At 54.5% G+C, this 19468-nt stretch overlaps 1 protein-coding gene across 2 annotated transcripts; it reads left to right on the forward strand.

The window, feature by feature from the left end:
• The first annotated feature begins 257 nt into the window (after nucleotides 1-257).
• SRF (serum response factor) lies at nucleotides 258-16775 on the forward strand. Of its 2 annotated transcripts, XM_057413586.1 has the most exons (8): nucleotides 258-417; nucleotides 3900-4166; nucleotides 9725-9986; nucleotides 10320-10499; nucleotides 12112-12231; nucleotides 12921-13112; nucleotides 13624-13700; nucleotides 13953-16775. In XM_057413586.1, exons 1-8 carry the CDS (start codon nucleotides 379-381, stop codon nucleotides 14046-14048), a joined length of 1233 nt encoding a protein of 410 aa, XP_057269569.1. In that variant the 5' UTR covers nucleotides 258-378; the 3' UTR covers nucleotides 14049-16775. The 2 variants fall into 2 exon arrangements, with proteins under 2 accessions (XP_057269569.1, XP_057269570.1); XM_057413587.1 differs by lacking the exon at nucleotides 10320-10499.
• Nucleotides 16776-19468: the final 2693 nt, after the last annotated feature.

Here is a 19468-nt window from a genome sequence, read left to right on the forward strand (position 1 = left end):
CTTACACCTGTGCACGCTCTGAGCACCCCAGCAGGGAGTGCACAGAGCCACTGTGCAGCTTGAAGAAGCAGTTCTTGATTTGCTCTGCTTCTACCTACTGCCCCAGGCTCTTACCCAGCTGTGTTAGGCACCTGTGAGGGTGCTAAGGAGCCTTAATCGTCCTAAACAGCCTCACCTGGGACCTCCCACCCTCTTGAGCTGTATTTAAGGTCAAGCAGAGGCTTTCAGTTTGGTATTGAGCAATCTTGTGGGTTTTGGCTTTGTCTTTAGCCCTACCTTCTAGGCATATATATTGCTGTCTTGCTCTCCAGTCCTGCTTTCTTGGCTCTGTCTCCTGATCAGGTGGATCCTGGACTTTGTTCATTGCCTGCTCTGTGGATGGACCCTGTTACCAAGACCTGTCCCTGCTCTGCTCAGGTATTGTGGAACTACAGTTGCTATTATGGAACTTTCTGTTAGTGAGAGCATGGGGTGACTAGCCAGAGCCTAAGGGTGACCTCTCACGGACCAGCCCCACTCCTGATCTCATCTACGTAGGGCAGAAGCACCCCTCTGCTGACTTAAAAAAGGGGCATGTTAAGAAAGGCCCTAAGAAAGACATGTGCAGTACTTCCAGTCTAGTTGTTACTGCTCATGGGTGAGATCTGGCTGTTAAGAAAAAGAGCATCTACCTGTAGCAGCCAAAAAGCAGCTAAAGTATCAATGGTAAGAAGATGGGTAAAGGGATGGAAACCACCACAACCCCAGAGCTGAGTGCGGGGGGTGTTTAATAGCTCCCCAGTTAAAATATGGATGAAGAGCTGGAAAAGGATAAGAAAGGGCTCGTAATGGCCTGGAGGAGGATTGCAAATGAGATATGGAGGGTCGCTTGGCTCTGATGCTGGGGGGCAGCAGAGCCCATGCAACAGAGGAGCTGGCACAAGGCAGCAGCTTGTCTGGGGAGATGTATGGGGTTAACTGGGTAAGAGGCTTTTATGGCACAGTGCTGAGTGCTGTACCCACAGCTGTGTGAGAAGAGGGTTATAAATGTGAATTTTATGACTGGTGGGGGTGTAAATGAGAACAGCCCTGAAGATGAAGTGGGAGGTTCAAGTGGCCTGAAACCTGTTTTAAGCTGCTTTCAACTGCCACTGGGTGCTGGTTTAGTTAGGGAGGTCTAGTACTGCTGGTAACTTGTCCTGGGGGTGATGGTGGCCTGGGGACAGGGCTTGGCTCTATAGCATGTATCTGACTGCTTTAGTGCGAGATTAGCATCCCAGGAAGCTCAGATATTTCTGGTGCCAATTAGAGCACAAGTGGGAAAAGTGCCTTGGAAAGCAGCCTCAGGATGGCACCAGGGAGGGAGAGGATGGCAACATAAAGGATGAGCCAGCTCTCCCCTCTTGCCTGTGCAGACTCTCCTGGAGCCTGGAGAGCAAAAGGCCTCCATGTAGCCCTGCAGTCCAAAAGCCCTTGGGAGGGGAAGGAGGGACCAGATAGCAGCTCCATGAGCAAAAGCTCCACGATCCTGGTACCTGCAGTGATTGCACACTCACACTGAGCAGGCAGACTGGTCTGGCTCTGGCTGTGGGATCTACTTGCCAGTTGTTCTCAGCCTAGCTTGTCTCTTCCGTCATGCTGAGGGTCTTGCTGCCCCTTCCTCAGCCTGGCACGGCACGGCCAGCCCTCTGTCTTACCTGTGCCAGGTGTAGTTTGTGCTCAGCACGAAGGGAGGGTGGCAGGGCATGTGATGGGAAGCACGTGCGTCCCAGCAGCCCTGCTGGGAGCTATAAATGGCATGTGTGCTCACTGGAGGAGCATGGCTGGCGGGGGGGACAGGGAGGTGGCGGCAAGGGGGGTGTTTAGTTTTGCAGTCACTCCTTTGGTCTGTAGGAGATTGGCCCTAGAGAGTGGGAGACAGCTGTGAAGGCTGGTGGCAAACGTGCGTGTCCCCCGGGTGATGAGGCGGATAGGGACAGGGCTTGTGCAAGTTGCAGGACCCTCCATAGGGATGTAAAATGGGTCTGTGGCAGGGCTGGTGCTTGCAGAGGTGAGGGCTTACCCTGAGTTGTGGTTTTTGTTTGTAGGATGGGGTGTGGGAGAGCCCTTTGCTTAGCTAAGGATGCATCTGTCTGCTTACAGCTTCATGCTCTGTGGTCCCTCGTGGACTCATGCTCCATGCCTTGCTCCCGTTTTTTCTGCCTGTATGGGCTGTCCCTCTCCTGGGGAGGTCCTGGCTCACACCTGAGCAGAGGACATGGTCTGTGCCGCCTGGCAGGAACCCTCTTAGCTGTAGAGTGGGGTGGACATGGGCCGCTGTCTGCATGCTGGGTTCAGCCCAGCCATCTCCCCAGAGACCAGTGTACAGGCAGCCTGTTATATCCACAGGTCTCAACTCTCTCCTCTTAGCTGTGACCCTCCTGTCATAGAGACCCTTTTCCGTCTGAGCAGTGGTCAACTTGTGCTTGGGCAATGTGTATTTTGGTTCTATCTGCCCAGTTCTGTGCCCTTCGCACCCCATAGCCACCATGTAGCCCCTAGCCCGGTTCAGTGCAGCCTCTCCTTCAGACCCTAGACAGACCCTGCTGTCACACGCCACAAGGGAGCAGCTCAGTTGCCCTCTGCAGACTACAGGAGCCGTAGAGCTTGCCTGAAGCAGCGCCCGGTGGCATTGCCAAGAGCCGGGCAGAGGGTGCTGAGGTGTGGGGTACTGCTCGACCGCATGTGGAGGGGAGCAAGGCAGGGAGCCTCCGCCACGTGGTGTGTTCCCTGTGAGGCCAGGGCTGCCTAGAGCCGGCAGTGGGAATGGGGAAGCGAGGTCTGGAAGCTCGGGTGCCTCAGCCCGGTCCGCTCAGCGGGTGCAAGGCACCCGCTGCCCGCTGCCGGCCGCCCCGTCTGCGCCGCGCCGGCCGCTGTCTCTTTAAGACCCCTCTTGCGTGTTTCCCGTGCCCGGAAACAGCGGCGGCTTCCCGGCTCCACGGAGGGGGGGCGGCCCGGCACAGGCTCCTTCCGGGGGGCTGCGCGGGAGCCCGCGGCGGGGCCGGTTGTCTCCTGCGGCCGGTTCCTGGCTGTTCTCGGGGCTCCGAACAGGGACCCGGGCAGCCGGCAGCGGGAAGGGTGTCTGGGGAATGCCCGGTTCGGTGCAGCCTCCGACATTAGAAACTTGAGGGATTTTGTTTGCAGTTGGGTGCTCCTGGCTCCCTTTGGTGCTCACTGCATCTTCTGAATGACCAGGCAGTGCTGCATCCCAGCTGAGCTGGGCTTCGTGTACCTGGGAAGGTGGGAATGGCTACGGGATACTACTGGGTGCATCCTGGTAGTGCAGCATCCAGAATGAGGCCATCCTGGCTGTGGTAGCTTGTGTGAGACCATGGAGTGTGCCGATGGCATATGCTGAGTGTTCTTTTGAGCCTACCAATCAATGCCAGGGTGTTTGGGTGCAGCTGTGCTTATGGGTGTGAAGATGAAGAGGGGACTCTGGGTCCTGGCCTGGCTGGAGTGTTGGTGATGGAAAGAGGTAGCAGAGACACACGGGCTGAGTAGCATCCTCTCACATGGCTCAGTGAGAGGGCATGCAGACGTGTCTGGAGAAGTTGGTGGGATTTCCAGAATGGAAACAGCCTAGTGTGCCCATGACCTCAAGCTGCTGTCTTGAAGGGACCACTTTTCCCATATGCTTTTGGCATTCGCATCACCTAAGGGCATGCTGAAGGAGATGGGAGCACAGCATGGGGCACTTCAACCTGTAGGGAACCGACCTGAGTTGGTTTTAGAGGCCACAGCTCTTCTGGAGTGATAGGGAGCTGGAGCTGATATGGGTGAAAGGAGGGCCGTGCTGGGAGCACAGGGATGTGCCAGGGGCTCTTGTCCTGTGTGGTATATGTCTGTGACTCCCTGTTCTTCCTTTGTGCTGCTGGCAGGCCTATGAGCTCTCCACACTGACTGGCACCCAAGTCCTGCTGCTAGTGGCCAGCGAGACGGGCCATGTGTACACATTTGCCACGCGGAAGCTGCAGCCCATGATCACCAGTGAGACGGGGAAGGCGTTGATCCAAACGTGCCTCAACTCCCCAGACTCACCCCCGCGCTCAGACCCGACCACTGACCAGCGCATGAGTGCCACGGGCTTCGAGGAGACGGACCTCACCTATCAGGTGTCCGAGTCGGACAGCAGTGGGGAGACCAAGGTAATGCTCAGCCACACGCCTGGGCACCCTGGGGGGCATGGGCTGTGCCAGGATCAGTGCCAGTCTCCTTGAACAGCAGCTTGGGAAGCTGAGGATGGGTCCTGCTTTGTTGCGACTCCAGTGGGTTCATGCCCACTGAGAGGCCTCTCTGGGCTGACTCCTTCTCTTGTCTGCTGATAATGGTGATTTGCAGAGGGAGGGATGTGAGTGGCAGGTGTCCTGGCCCCTGTCTCTGCAGCGGGGCTCCCCACCGGCCTGGCCCGCCCCCCGGCCAGCTCTCAGCACCGTTATCTCTCCCCGGGCGTCTCCATGCTCTTGCACTCATTGATAAAAATTTGATTCTGCCTCCATGGCCTTATAAGGCCTGGTTTCCCTCGCCAGAGTCCCTGGCAGGGCCCCTCACATTCCTTATAAGCTGCAGCTGTCTCTTGCTTTGGTGCTGTTTTGGAAGGGGGCAGGGAGGACATGGGGAATGGAAACATTTGGCTGGTTGGACTGTTTCTGCTCCCTGCCTCGTGTCCCTGCAGGCACTAGCCCTTTCCTGTCTTGCCTGTGGCCTCTCATTGAGGGTGCTGCGGAGGACTGCCTATAGGTTCACAGCTGGCCAACGAACCTTTTCCTGCTGGGAGGACTCTGTCTAGTCACTGCATCCCTGGTGCTGGTCCTAAGGGTTGTCGCAGAAGAACTGGCTCCCTTATAGAATCCCAGACTGGTTTGGGTTGGAAGGGACCTTAAAGCTCATCCAGTTCCACCCCCTTGCCACAGGCAGGGACACCTTCCCCTGGACCAGGTTGCTCCAGGCCCCGTCCAGCCTGGCCTTGAACACTGCCAAGGATGGGGTAGCCACAGCTTCTCTGGACAACCACTGCCTTATCGTTCTCACAGTAAAGAATTTATTCCTGATGTCTCATTTGTTCAGTAACTTCAATTTACATCATTTATACAAACGACATTTTTCCATGTCCCTGCTGCTGCTTTGCAGACTGGTGCTGGGATCCACAGGAGCGTGGAGATGGGGAAGCGGGGGAGTTTGTGGAACAAGGCTGGGGTGACATGCTGAACTGGGGGTTGTGTCACAGCTTCCTGTGCCTGCGAGGGCTGCCACTGGGCACTGCAAGTTGCTGCAGCTCTGCTGTAGCTGTGTTCATGGTGTAGGACCTGGGTTTGCTGCAAAAGCATCCTTCCAGATGGTCCATGGCCTTGCTCTGGGAGACCTCTAGCCAACTGTACACAAACTACAGCAGCATCCTAATCTAGCTACTGTAGGCAAACCACAGTAGCCACTAAGCATTAAGCAGACAGAACCTGGAGAATGGTGTTTGAAATCTGTGTGCTGTAATCCCAAAGGCAGCAAGTGCAGCAACATGCCTAGTGTGTTGTTTGAGGCTGCAGGGGTGTTCAGCTGTGTTTGCATCCTATGGCAGTGCAACAGCTCTGATCACAATGCCACTGGGTACCTGGCAGCCACAATTTCTCCATACCCTCTTCCCCATGTGCATGTAGTGCTGCACCAAGCAAAAAACTTAATCACTGCTGAGCCCTGAGAAATACCAGCAGTCCCAGAGATCCCTGCAGGCAGAGCAGCTGCGATGGGCCAAGGTGTTGCTGGCTGGAGAGCTCTGTGCTGGAACCCAGGAGAGTCCTTGGGAAGGCTTCCCATTGGTGGGAGCCCAGCAACAGTTCTGGCTGTCCCAGTCTGGCATGACTTTCCTTGGTGCTCTGATTCCTAGTGTGAGCTGTGCCAGCCCTTTCCAGTAGGCAGAGGAGTCCATTGTCACCAGCAGTTTCTCCCTTCTGCAGCCTGTGTTTGTAAGGACTTGTCTCTTGTGCTTCTCCTGGATGAAAAACACGTCCTCTGGGCATTTTGTAATGAGACAAATTGCCTACGCCTGGAGTAACTGGAGGTGCCGGAAGTGCCGTGCATGGCAGATGACCTGATCCTGGCATGGGGCTTGTCCACATCGTGTCCTTTAAGATTGTCCCTGAAAATACTGCTAGGTGGCCCCGAAGGAAGTGTGATCTTGGGGTGCAGTTACTCTGCAGAAGACAATGCAACTTCTCTGCCCACTTTCTGATGCAACTCTGCAAGCTCTATCCCTGTGGTAATGCTTAGAGTGGGGTGCCTTCTGGCCATGGCCAGCCTTTAGTGTGGGGCTGGAGGAGCCCCGTGCCCTGTCTCCTGCTTGATATTGTGGCTAAATCCATCCCTGACCTGCTGAGGGTTCTTGTCATGGGAAACCCTGAGGCTAGGACACTCCCATCTTTACCTTCTGCAGTCCTGCTGTGCCCTGTGCATGGCTGGAGGCCTGGGTTTGTGCTGTAATAGCGATCAGGCCAATTCATATAGACGGAGAAGTTCCCTGAGGATGAAGAGAGCCTGTGAGTGGGCTGTGCTAGGTGGCTGGCATCCTTGCTGAGGGATGGGTGAGTGGTAACAGGTATGTTAGTGGAGGAGGTGGCAGGAGATCAAGTACCTGGACTGCAAGGACCAGCCATATAGGATGCTCTGAGAGGACTGGGCAGTTGCTCCCTGGCCTTCCTGTGAACTTCCTGGACCTCTGTAGGGACAAAACCTGCCTGTGTTCAGCTGCCACAGCAGAGGCCCAGAGCAATGCAGCCAGGCTGGTACCTGCAGTCAGCAGCCCACTGCTCTTCATTGGAGCTACAACCAGCAGCAGCTATGAGATCCTCCTGCTACGCCAAATCCAAACTCCCTGCCATAGAGCTGAGCTTGGACTGCTGCTGGGAGTGGGGCGTGCTGTACTTTTAAAACAGCATCTGTATCTTCACAACGATACTGTTGTGCGCTGATCCGCCTGATCTCTTGTGCTTCCCAAAAGGCCCTCATGTAATCTCTTGGGTTATGTGGGAGAGGGGATTTTGGAAGGAGCTCAAAGGCGTTAGATCGGGGGTAGGAGGATGTGAGTAGCCCTGATATGGCCATTTCTCTTTGAGGTGGGGTTAGGAAGGGTTTTTCTGCCTCATCTGGAATGTAGATCAGGTGTTGGAGGCCAGATGGGGATTTCCCATGTACTTCCCAGGCCAGTTGCCTTCCAACATCTGCATAATAATGCTGGCTTCAGGGTCTGGGCCGTGGTGCTGAACAGCAGTGTCTCAGGCAGTCCCCTGAAGCTGTGGAGAGGGATTGTTTCTGTCCCCAGGATCTTGCTAAGGTCCAGGTGGGCATCAGTTGGCCTGGGCCATGCCCTATGGTCCACTTGTGCTGTATAGCATTTATCAGGTCTGCGCAGGCATCTCCTGATGCTATGCTGCACCTTTGCTGCACGTTGATTTCCCCGGGTACTGCTCTGCAAACTGAAATTTTGAGTGAGCTGTGGTGGGGATTGGATGTGCAGCTGGATTGGGAAGGAAAAGGCCTTCGGGGCTGCTGTGGCACGTCAGGGTTTGTCCATGGCCCTTTGGGTAATCTGGGCTGAAGGTGACCCATGACTTGGCTCCTGTTGAAGGCTGGCCTTACGCATGTACTCTAGGCTTTACAGGTGCTGGGGGGATCCAAGGTACCCAGGGGCTCTGAGGCATCACTGACAGTCATGGGGATAAGGCAGCAGATGTCCAGTCCCAAGGTCTCGCTCAACTCTCTTTCTATACTAGGAGCTATTGCTGCAGCCTAAGAGAAGCACAGCAAAGATGGGAGGAATCTGAGTCTTGCCTGTGGCAGAGATGGGGTGTGCATGGTTCAAGCCTGCTGGCGCAGCATCCCTCCCAAGCATCTTTGCAGCTCTGATCATGCTGAGGTTTGCCCTTGTACTTTTAGGGAGTCCTGGGAACCCCCCTGAGCAAGGTGCTGTGAATCTTTTGGGATGCCTCCTGCAACCCTGAGAGTGTGGAGTGTTGGGGCTGTATTTCAGGGGTGTACTGCTTCAGGGCTATGTCTTCGGGATGAAGAGATAGAGCCTGGCTTTTCCAGCTGGGAGCAAGCCCCACCCTGCTCTGCTACGGCTTCCATGGCTTAGTGGGCTGGGGGGAACTCTGCCCTGTCACCCACGTGGGCAGAGCACCCATAGCCTCCGTGTCCCATGTGGGATGGCAGGAGTCTGTGGTTGAGCTAATGGAAAGTGCCCGTGCTGGGCTCTACTCTGTTATCACGTGCCTCTTCTAATTTGGACTTCAGGGACTGTGGTGCCAAGGCTGAGGGGTGTTACTCTCCTCCCTCCCTGGGCTCTGGAGCACGGCTGAGTGCCCGGGATTGGCTCCTCCTGTCCAAAATGGGCTGCCTTCCCTTTTTTAGCTGTTGGTTGAGCTGTGAATTCCTCATTCCTGGCAGCTTGACAAGCTGGGAACAAGGCTTAGCACGTGGGAGCGCTGGGCCCACCAGCCTGCAGCGGGAGGGGTGGGAGTGTGGCAGCCTTAACTCTTCCCGGGTGTGCCGGCAGCCGTGGCAGGGCATGGGGACAGCAGGTCCCTTCGGCCTGTGGTGTGGTCTCCTGCGGAGCGATGTGTGTGCAGTGTGCTCTTGGCCGGATGAACAGGACAGGAGAGGAGAGGAGCTATGGAGGCCGTAGGTATCTAAAAGGGGATTTGGGGGAAGGAGGTGTGTTAGGTGAAGTGTGACTGCCAGGGGCAGCAGGGATCATGCTGGGCTTGGTTCCTGCAGATCCAAGCCACTTGCTTTGTAGCTGAAGCTGAGGTGTTACATGCCCTGCAGCCTGGCGTACACTTTCCTCCTGAGTTCTCAGACCCGGGAGGCTGGCCTCAGGCTAGTGTTGGCCCGGTACAGGGCCTTTTCCCTCCTGCTGCTCAGCTTCCCTGCCATTGACATCCTCAGGCATAGAGCTCTGCTCCTTGCAGGACCATAGTGTGTTGCTGGCAGTAGCTAACATGCCGAGTCGCTTGGAAGCATTTGCCTTCTGCCTGTCTCCTGCTAGCGGGATGGCAAATGGGTGCTTCCCTTGGCCAGGTTCTTCCCTTTGCTCCAGGAGATTTGTGGAGGCATTCCCAAGGGCCTGCCAAAGCAGCTGTCAGGGCTGGGTTTGGGCATCCCTGGTGTCCAGGGTTTGGCTTACTCACCTCTCACTTGCTGCTTTTGGTGTACAGCTACCTTTAAGAGCCAGTTCTCAGCTTGTTCTTGGCCATGTGTTTCCTGCCATAAGGGAAGTGGTGTGTGTTCCTGACAGGAGACCGTGTGTTTGCCTTTATGTCTGTCCCTGCAAGCACTGCTTTTGCCTGTTGTGTGCCAAAAAGGTTTTCTCCTCTTAGAGGCTTTGGGGAGTCCTGCGGAGGGGAAGGGTTTCTTTGTCCCCTGGTGCCTCACAGAGAAGTCTCTCAGGGGACCTGTGTGGCCCTGGGCTTGTATCCAAGGTGTATGATGAGCTTTCTCCAGCTTTCCTCATGCTGTGTTATTGGGCACAGTCTTCTCATGTTTGTACAAGCAACTTCTTTCTGCTGCACTGTCTGTGCTCCATGTGCTGGCAGCAAGCTATGGGGGTATGGTTTAGCACCAGCATGCAACCAATGGAGCCTGGTTTGATCTTATGGGCAGATAAGGGTTGACCAGATCCAAGGTCTGGTCTGAGTTGTCACAATCTCTCCTTCCCCAGGACGCACTGAAACCAGCGTTCACTGTCACCAACCTGCCGGGGACAACGTCCACCATCCAGACAGCCCCCACCACCTCAACCTCTATGCAGGTCAGCAGTGGCCCATCATTCCCCATCACTAATTACCTGGCGCCAGTGTCTGCCAGCATCAGCCCCAATGCAGTCACCAGTGCCAACGGGACAGTGCTGAAGACTACTGGAGCCAGTGCAGTGACATCTGGGGGCCTCATGCCGATACCCACCAGCTTCACCCTCATGTCAGGTCAGTGCTTTTAGGGACTAAGGACTGCAGCGTTCAACAAAAGTGCATTGGTGCCCTCTCCAGAGGAGGGGAGGCTAGTGGCAGGAGGAAGCAGAGTGGTTGCTGCTGTAGGGTGAACCTGGCTGGGATTCCTTGCTCGATCCTAGCCAGGCCAGTGGCTTGAGAAGTGTCATGTAGTGGCTGTTTCCTTAGAGAGCTGCTAGCTGGCCCTGCTGCTGGGAAGGGCATGGTGGCAGGGAGCTGAGTTGGGACCCCAGGGCAGCACCAAGAAGCCTGGAGGGAGTGAAAAGAGCTGATGGTGACAAAGCCTTTCTTTATCCCTCCTTTTGGCAGGTGCTTCCCTTTCTCCGGGGACCCCTACCATTCCTCTCACTCAGTTACAGCCGCACTCCCTGGCTCTTTCCAGCCAGCAGGGCCAGGTGGTCACGGGTACGGCTGGACCGCTGCAGCAGGCACAACAGACAGTCTTCCGCTTCCCTGCCAGAGCTGGAGGGCAGATCGTGTCGCTGACAGGTCAGCACTCGCTTCTCCTCCGCTTGCTTGACTTGGGGGGATGGAGGCATCTGTGGGGTCCTGGTCCTGGCCAGAGAACTGACCCCCAACTGAGGTGGGAGCTCAGGAGGCAGAGCACAGGGCACCCTGGCTGTGGCTGCAGGGGAGAGATGGGAAGGCAGGGTAGAGAGTGCTTGGCATAGGCAGGAGCAGCATTTTGGGGGATACAGACCCAGGGAAGCAGTGGGTTGGCAGTCCCCTGCCTGAGGGTTTGCATTCTGACTAGCAAATGCAGAGGAGAGGTCCCTGGTACAGGTGTGCTGAGGCTCGGCTGTACTGCTAGGAGGACTGATGGAAGGAGCCTGCAGGGTCTCAGATGCCCAGTGGGTGTTTTTTGAGTGCTGGCATTTGGCTCTGAGCAGCTGCTTTTGTATTTGGATCTGCAGTCAGTCACTGAGCCACAGTGCAGAGGGCAGATTCTGAGAGACCTGGAGCAGAGGAGGGAGCAGTGCTGGTGTGCTGCCTTGTGTGCGTTGTCCTTGGTAGGAATTTATTGTGCTGAGTCAAGGCTCCCAGGTGTTGCATTGGGGCTGCATGTGCTTCTGGCTGGAGGTTCAGCCTAAGGGGCTAAGCTCCCCTTTGTGGAAACAGCCGCTGTCTGAGGACTGGTCCTGAGACCATGTTTCTTGTGTGCTGCCTGTTTGTGCCCAAGTCAACGAGTCTTATAGCTTGCATGCTTTCTTGGAGCCCTTATGGCTCCTGTGAGCCCCAGCAGACAGCACGATCCTATGCAAAGGGACTGGATTTCCCTTGTGATCTGCAGGAGCTAAGAGGATAACGGATATACGTGTCTGTGGTGTGGTGCATGGTGAAATTTGCCATCTGAGTGAGGTGACTAGTGGTTCCTGCTCTCTGGCATCCCTTGATCTTCCCTCTGGTGACAGGACCTGAGCCTGAAGGGAGCTTTCTGTGCCAAGCTCTGTCTCTGAGGGCTGGGCTAGAGGCTGTGTGGCCATGCCCCATGTACAAAACGTGCATCTGGGATGTACGCCTTGTGGCCCAGTGGTCTCTAATCCCGGTGTAGGGCACTGTGGTGTCTTTAGGATTACCAGATGGGCGAGATAGCTGTTTCCCAAGTGCCCTGTGGAGGATGGAGCTGAGCTCCAGAGTGTGAAGGCAGCGGGCTTCAGTTGGCCTGGGCATTTGGACTCCAGCTGTTCTGTTTGGTGCAGTGAGATGATCCTTGCATGGGCAGTGCTGGGAGCATGTGCTGAGCCCTTTCCTCCCAGCACCTTCTGTGCCAGGAATGGTGAAGGGGGCCTCAGACGTGCCTGAACCACGTTTAGGAGCTGGACAAAAGCTTCTGTAGCCTTTTCTTTTCTCTCTAGAGCCTAGAAGCTCAGCTAACCCTTCCTTGGCCCCTGTTGCCAGGAAAGAGCAGCTTTTGGCCTGCTGTTTGGGACAGGGCCTGGTTTCTGCCACATGCTGCTTTTGGCCAGCCTTCCACAGCACAGTGCAGAGCCACGCTGCGGAGCAGTTTGCAGCTAAAGAAAGACTGGGGGGCTTTTTCACGTGGCCCAGAGTGCCTTTATCGCTGTTGAGCATAGGCTCACGGGCTCCTCTCTCTCCCAAGGTGGTACCATGGCTCAGCAGGTCCCAGTCCAGGCGATCCAGGTGCACCAGGCACCGCAGCAAACGTCTCCCTCTAGTGACAGCAGCACTGACCTTACCCAGACCTCTTCCAGCGGAACAGGTAATTGAGGCATGATGGTAAACCATGTTTTGTCTTCCTAATCACTGCTGCTAACAACCCACACCAGCAGGCCTCATGCCTGCTCCCTGCCCAGGATCCTTCTTCAGACCAACTCTACCCCAGCCTTTTTGACAGTTTCCCAAGTGTATTTTATCTTGCTGGCAGCCCCTGTGCTATGCTATATCTAGGTAGATGTTGTTGTGCATAGGGCACCTTAGAAGGGATTTCAGAGCCTTTCCAGCCACATCCTCTGCTCTTAACTTGCAGCATGGAGCTGTGAACAGGTTGCCTAGTTCTCACATGGTTCCTCAGTGAGCCAGCATTGCCCTTAGCACAAAGCATTGGCTCACATCTACTTGAGATTTTTACAGTCTGTGCAGAGCACACCGCTCTTGTCAGCAAAATCTTAGTTTGGGTGCCTGAATGCAGGCTGAATCCACTTCAACGTTTTTATTAAAGCTTGTATCTCAAGTTGAATTTTGTCCTTGGATATTTGGCTACCATACTTTTCTGCCCCCTCATACTTACAAGTTACTCCAAATAGTAACTTGGGAGAACAAGATGGGCATCTCCGTGCCCCTGCTGCCTCAGCATGCCAAGGGCATGTGGTGGAGGGAGGGGTGCTGGGCAGGTGTGTGAGCGCAGCAGGCTCCTTTCGTGTGACTCACTGTCCTCTGTCCTGGTACCAGTGACCCTCCCAGCAACCATCATGACGTCGTCTGTGCCAACCACTGTGGGTGGCCACATGATGTACCCCAGCCCACACGCGGTGATGTACGCGCCCACATCTGGCCTTGCGGACGGCGGCCTTGCAGTCCTCAACGCGTTCTCACAGGCACCCTCAGCGATGCAGGTGTCCCACGGCCAGGTCCAGGATCAGGGTAAGACAGCTCTCTGGGTCAGTGTTCCCCTGAGTGCTCTGACACCCTTGTTTTTCTCTCACATGTATTTATGCTGTATATTTGTGTTAAAAAAGCTGCTTCTGAGCAGTCCTAGTGGCTGCAGAAAGGCCTGGCAGGGGTGATGCTTGATGTGTGCTTTTAGATCTCGCTATTCTCCTATGCAAAAGATTGCTGGGGAAAAAGGGTGAGGGTTGCTGGGATGGGTGGCATATGGGGCAGGCCAGTGGAAGAGTTAGGAGAGACTGGCGACAACGTGTAGTTGCATGAGGGGAAAAAGCAGCATGAAAAACCATGCAGGCAAGACTTGGATTGAGGGCTAATGCCTGCTTCTCCCACCATTTTGAACACTAGCACATGGCTTTCATCTGAGATGCTGCCATGCATGCAGACACACGCCTTTATCCTTGTGAAGCTCCATGGAGCTCAGAGGAAGGACCCGTGGGGGAGCAGTGTTTAAGGGATGGTGTCGTTTGTGCTCTCTCTGTGGCAGGTGGCGTCCCCCAAGTGTTCCTGACAGCCCCATCAGGCACCGTTCAGATCCCAGTCTCAGCTGTCCAGCTTCACCAGGTAGGAGCAGAGTGGTACTCACAGGTGTTAAGGGGATATCCTTGCTCTGTCCGTGCCCGCACATCCTTTGTGGGTCCGGGCAGATGCAGGTCCTTGGGTGTGGGAAAGCTGTCAGTGCCACCTACCTGTGGGTGAGGAAGTCTTGCTCTCCTTGGCCAGGTGCCCAAAAAGTACAGTGCCACCCTGGCTGTTGGCAGGCGCGGTCTCAGGGCATGCTGTCCCCCAGTGCTTCCTCCTCCCTTTTCTCTCTAGATGGCGGTCATTGGGCAGCAGAGCAGCAGTGGCAGCAGCCTGACGGAGCTGCAGGTAGTAAACTTGGACACCTCACATGGCGCCAAGAGTGAGTGACTGAGAGGCCTCTGCTGCCGGCCTTGTGCTGTCCCCTGGCTTGCCATGCCAGTGCTGGGGCTGGTGGCAATTCCTTCTCGTACAGACTGCACCAGTTATTTATTGTTGCCTTTTCACGTTTCCTTCATCCACACGTGCACACACACACAAACACACACACATGCACCCACACCCACACACACACAGGGCACGCGTGTGGGGCTGCAGGACCCACCTGGGGTGGAGCTATGCTGGGGCCATGCAGGGCTTGGGGGCATTAGGATGCTGCGATAGCTGTGCTTGTCTCACGCCAGCCAAAGAAACTTGAGGGGAGGATTGCTCTGTGCTGCAAATAAATACCGCGGGGCATTCCCAGCTGGAGGCTTTGGCTCCTTCTGGGCACTCCTAAGACACCTTGCCCGTGAGCGTTTGCTCTGCATGGGGCTCAGATCAAACCCAGAGCTGTCCTGCAGGTGCAGTTTGGAGCAGAGTTAGGCCAAGGCTGTGCTGCTGGCCTCAGCAATGTGCCTTTGTGGGGGTGATGGGTCCTGGCTGCAGCAGCTTGCCCTGGGCTCTGGACAGGGGAGAGTGGCCAGCTTGCATGTGTATCTCTGGTTGGGCCTGCAGCACATGGCCCCATCCTCCTCGTATGCACTACGGTGAGCCCTCTGCCCTCAGTGCCTCCTCGCTGGGCTGCCTGGCAGACTTGCAGCCTGACTGGCTCTGCCTGGTGGCTGCCCTTGCACAGCTGAGGTGGTCAGTGGACACCCAGGAGCACTGCGATGCCCGAGAGAGCTCCTGGGGGGGGCTCTGCGGCCAGCCCAGTCCCACACTCTCCTCTCAGCCCTCACACTGCTTGCGGACTCCATACGCCCAGGGAAATGTGGTCAGGTCTTTCCCACATCCTCCTGGAGCTCCAGCCAGCGCTTTCTAAGTTCATCCGATGCAAGGTGGAGAAACAACCCAAGTGTCAAAGGAAAGAGCCCATGGGGCACTGAGCTGCTGGGCACGTGGCAGGCTCTTCCTCTGAACACCAGGGTGGCCTGCAGGCCATCCTGGGCTGCGGAGGGGCTGCTGCCATGCCTGTGCGGGCTCAGCAAGGCTGGGGGAGAAGGGCTGGAGCATGCATGGTCCTGCATGGGAGTTGCTGTGAATGGCTCTGCTACCTAGCCCTGTCCCTGGAGGGAAAGTGAGCAAGTGAGAGAAGCTGCTGAACCCTTAAGGGGAAGAAGCAGCTACTGTAACTTTTTTTTTTTTTTTTTTTTTTTAAATAAAAAAGAAAAAAAAAAAAAAAAAAAAAAAAAAAAAAGAAAAGGAAAAAAAAAAAGAAAATTACTTTATTTTTCTAAGTGTTAAACTCAGTATTTATGTAATTCTTTGAGGAATAAAAGTTTGGCTCCTGTACAGTTTTCATGGGGTTTGTACCAGGGGGATGGGAGAGGGGTGGGGGGCATGGAGGCAGGAAAGGGGCCTTGCTTTTGAGTTTGTATTGTAACCTTGAACATGTTCCCTCAGCATTAGCGTTTAAGCTGCGCTCTTCACCCACCAGCATGTGCCAGGGATCAAGCTTCACCCAGTGAGATGTTTGTTTCCCACTTAGCTGTACTGAGGACTCCATACCCATCATTTTGGGCTTAACAGGCAGAAGGCAAGTTGAACAAGTGGCTGGCCTCAAAGTGGGAAACCCATTCCTTGGGAGCAAGGGGCTTGCAGTGTGCCCAGCAGCCGGAGATGGGCTGGGTTTTCTTATGGCTGTCCTATTCACCTCTAGTTGTGGGACCTGCAGCTGCTCTGACACAGCTCTTGGTGTGGAGCAGTGCTACCTGCGACTGCCTAAGGGATATGGGCACCCCCACTCCTCCCTAGGAGGTGAGGGGCCAGCAGTGGCTGATTACTGCTCTCCCCGCTCACTGTGCAGGTAGCAGCTCCTAGCTGACGATCTGGGCTGTAGTTCCTCCTATATAGCTGTTCCTTAGTGCACAGATGTAGACAGGTCCCACCCAAGCCCTCTGTGCAAAGAGCCCTTGGTCTGTTATGCAGCCTGGAAAGGGCTCGTGGGGAGTGGGGTGGCCCCTCCGGTGAGAGTTACATTTTGTGCTGCCTCCCCTTGGTATCCTTGCTCTAAGAGTGATGTATACCCTGCAGCTTGGAGCATGTGGGAATGCTGTGCCATACCCCATTGTTAGGTCTATGAAAGCTGCTCAGTGATGCTTCCAAAACAAGGCTGGGTAGCTAGGTAGCATCCAGGGAGGAGGCTGGTGTTGGGGTTCGCATTATCCTTTGCCCCAGCACATCGCTGTGGCGTGGCTTTACTCCGCTTTGCTTGTGCTAGCGCTGCGGAGCAGAGCAGTTGGGCTGGGATGGCTGGAGTGCCCCTGCTGCTCCAGGGCGTCTGCCTGCATCCCCTCCCTGGTTCCCCAAAGGCAACTGCTGGTTAAACGCTAATGGTGTATTTTATTTAAGTACCGACTTGTAAGAACACTTGTGTATCAGGGATGAAACGGCATTTATTGTGTGGTGACATTTTAGTTCATTTTACTGGTTTGAGGGTTGTGTGCGTGTGCGTGTGTGTGTGTGCGCGTGTGTACGCATAAGTGTGTGTGGGAGTTTTTTTTTTTCCCCTCCAGTTTCCAGGGTTGTGTTTCTGGAAGGATGTGGAAGTAATCACAGTACTATGTACAGAGCTTTCTTTTGTATTAAAAACAAAAAAAAAATACTCTTTCAATAAATGTTATCATTTTGTGCACAGATTTGGGATCTTGGCCATGCTTTTGAGGGAGGACAACATACACCTAAGGGCAAGTGAATGGGAATCAGGGGCAGATTCCTGCACCTGCTCGTGGACTGTGGAGGGTGGGAGGCTTTCTGGGCATGGTGTGATAAAGAGGGGTTCTTTGCAATAGTCTGTATCTCCCCCATCTCCTGCACAGATGAGACCTGACCAGTTGAACATCAGCTCTGGGAGTCCCAGAGCCAGTGGTGGGTAGCAAGCCTGTGAGTGCTGTCCTTTCCAAAAGCTCAGGAACAGTGCTGGTGAGCAGGGCACAGTGTGGAGCCAAGAGGAGTAAGAAACAGGAATGAAGAGAAGGGGGACTTCTGAAAAGGAGTTGCTCTAGTTCATGGATCTTCACAGGGAGGAGGAGGAGGCCCTCAAGAAAGAGGTAAATCAGGACGGAGAAAGAGCCCGTGTCACTTAAGGAGTAGTTAGGCAATAACTAAAGCCTAAGAAGAGGAATTTTTACCATTGTAACATCAAAGAAAGCATGATCCCTAGACCTGGTCTCAGGTGGATTATATGTTTATATATTGATAAACTAATGCAAACCAAAGGAGGATGGAGATGCTTTTTTTCTAGTGACAGAGGTATTTCCAAGATAGATGAAAGTTTTGTATGAAGATGCTGCTGTTAAGGTCATGTTTACCTGATGGGACTCAGCAGGTAAGTGATGCTGGCCAAGGCCCTGTCTGTCATCATGGGAGATATCATGCAGCTGGCATCCCAGCACATCCAGACACAGTGGTTGGTGTGAGCAGTACCATCCCCAGGCCTCTGGACGAGGAGGAAGAACAAATTGGAGTTTAAACCAGTTGAAAGGCTGCAGGCAGAAGAGCATCCTCTGGCACCGACAGGCATCTGATCTGAGTCTTAAATGAAAATGAAGTTGTTTCCCCTCCTGTTTTCCAAGTCCATTACTCATAGACACCTGATATCTTTAAGGATGGATCTTAAGTGTTGAGGGCCAGCACCAAGACTTAAATTCCTTGCAGAAAACCACTTTGGGGGAAGGTATGGCAATATCTTTGAATGCAAAGACCAAACTGGAGGGACATCACTTAAAGTTAGGTCAATGGTGGATGCTTGTAGGCCCCTATAGGCCAAGTCAAGGGCACATCAGGGCTCACTAAAGTGCCTAGAAGTGGGAAAGAAACCAAAGGGAGACAATCATCAGTGCTGCTGGGTCAACAGTATGCCAGCTGAAAATAAAACTACTAGCATCAGGTCCTGGAGCTGATAACCAGTATAAGGGAAGGAAAGCTTAGCACTGATAAAAAAGTCCATGTGGTGCGCTATTCCTCACATCGCAATTTGGAGAAAATACCTCATGGTGTATCAGGAGAGCAGAAGACTATGGAAGGTGCTTAGGAGCAAAACACAGCAGAAATGGTTCCTTCCTCAAGGGAGATGCTTCATCCTTACACATTACACCACAGCCAGCCTCCTGTTCAGCTTCTCTGCACAGGTACGTCTTGTGGTTCAGCACCACAAAACCCATACCAGCACAAGTAACCTCGTGTTACTTGTGCACAGGGGCTAGTGCATGACTTGCAGAACTCCAAACAGGGAGCGAGATGCCACAGACATACTCTTTATTTTTAGGATAAATGACTGCATGGTATCAAGACCATCAGAGCCAAGACATACGCAGGGCATATGAATACCACAGAAAACCTCTCAGCATCACAAGATGCCTGTGTCCTATCTGGCCGCTGGTGACAAATTTGGCTATGGGACGTTGCCAGCTGACTGTACCAGAAAGGCTGCGTGTCCTGCTGCGGAGCATTATCACCACCTTGTGTTTGTGACATTAAACACAGCAGTGTTGCACGTGCTGTACATGCACAAAGTAACAGCTGGGGAGAACAGAGGGAAATAGCAGTGGTTGTGTGAGCAGCATCAACTTTTATGTAGTTGAGTGGTATTTACGAAGCTATTTTCCTTTTCATTAGCGCAAATAGAGTGTGTTTATCTCCACAGAGATGGACTGGTAAAGGCAAAGCATGATGTAACTAGGTGGCAGTGAGATCCTCTGAATTTGGACAATGCCTTGGAGGTGAATGGGAAAGGAAAACGACATGTTAATGGGAAGCACAGAGTTTTCAAATGCATCCACGGGATTCTAGGAGAAGAGCATCACTAGCATCAACAGAGGTTACGTGTACTAATGGAGAAACCAAGAGCCTGGCTTGGAAACACAAGAGTTCACTGTGGATGCCACGACTTTAGGGGACGGTCCCCACAGGCTGAGGCAGCTCTGCACCTTTTTGCTTTCTTTTCACCTTCTCACAAAGGACCAGAGGACTCGCCCCAAGCACGCAGCGCAAGCACCTGGAGCTCCGGCACGTGCACCCCTCAGCTCCAGAGCTCTCTATTTTTTTAACTCGTCTCCAGAAAAGACTCTGATTTTTCGCATTTCCCTCTGCACCGAGCTAGCACCGACAGCGCACCGCGGGGCGCGGAGGGGGCGGCTGGGCTCGGGCTCGGGCTCGGTCCCGGTCCCGGTCCCGCTGCGCGGCAGCACCCCACGGCCGGCGCCGCTAGAGCCCCAGCGACACGCTCAGGCCCGCGGCAGCAGAGCGCAGGCGCGGAGCGTGAGGCGACCTCGCCTCCCGCAGCTCTCGTGCGCGGCGGGGACCCGGAAGCGCGGAGCGGCGGCGAGCTG

Source organism: Pezoporus wallicus, unplaced genomic scaffold, assembly GCF_028554395.1.
Source record: "Pezoporus wallicus isolate ANWC-B61680 ecotype Strahan unplaced genomic scaffold, APGP_CSIRO_Pwel_v1 contig_13323, whole genome shotgun sequence".
Lineage (NCBI taxonomy): Eukaryota > Metazoa > Chordata > Aves > Psittaciformes > Psittacidae > Pezoporus > Pezoporus wallicus.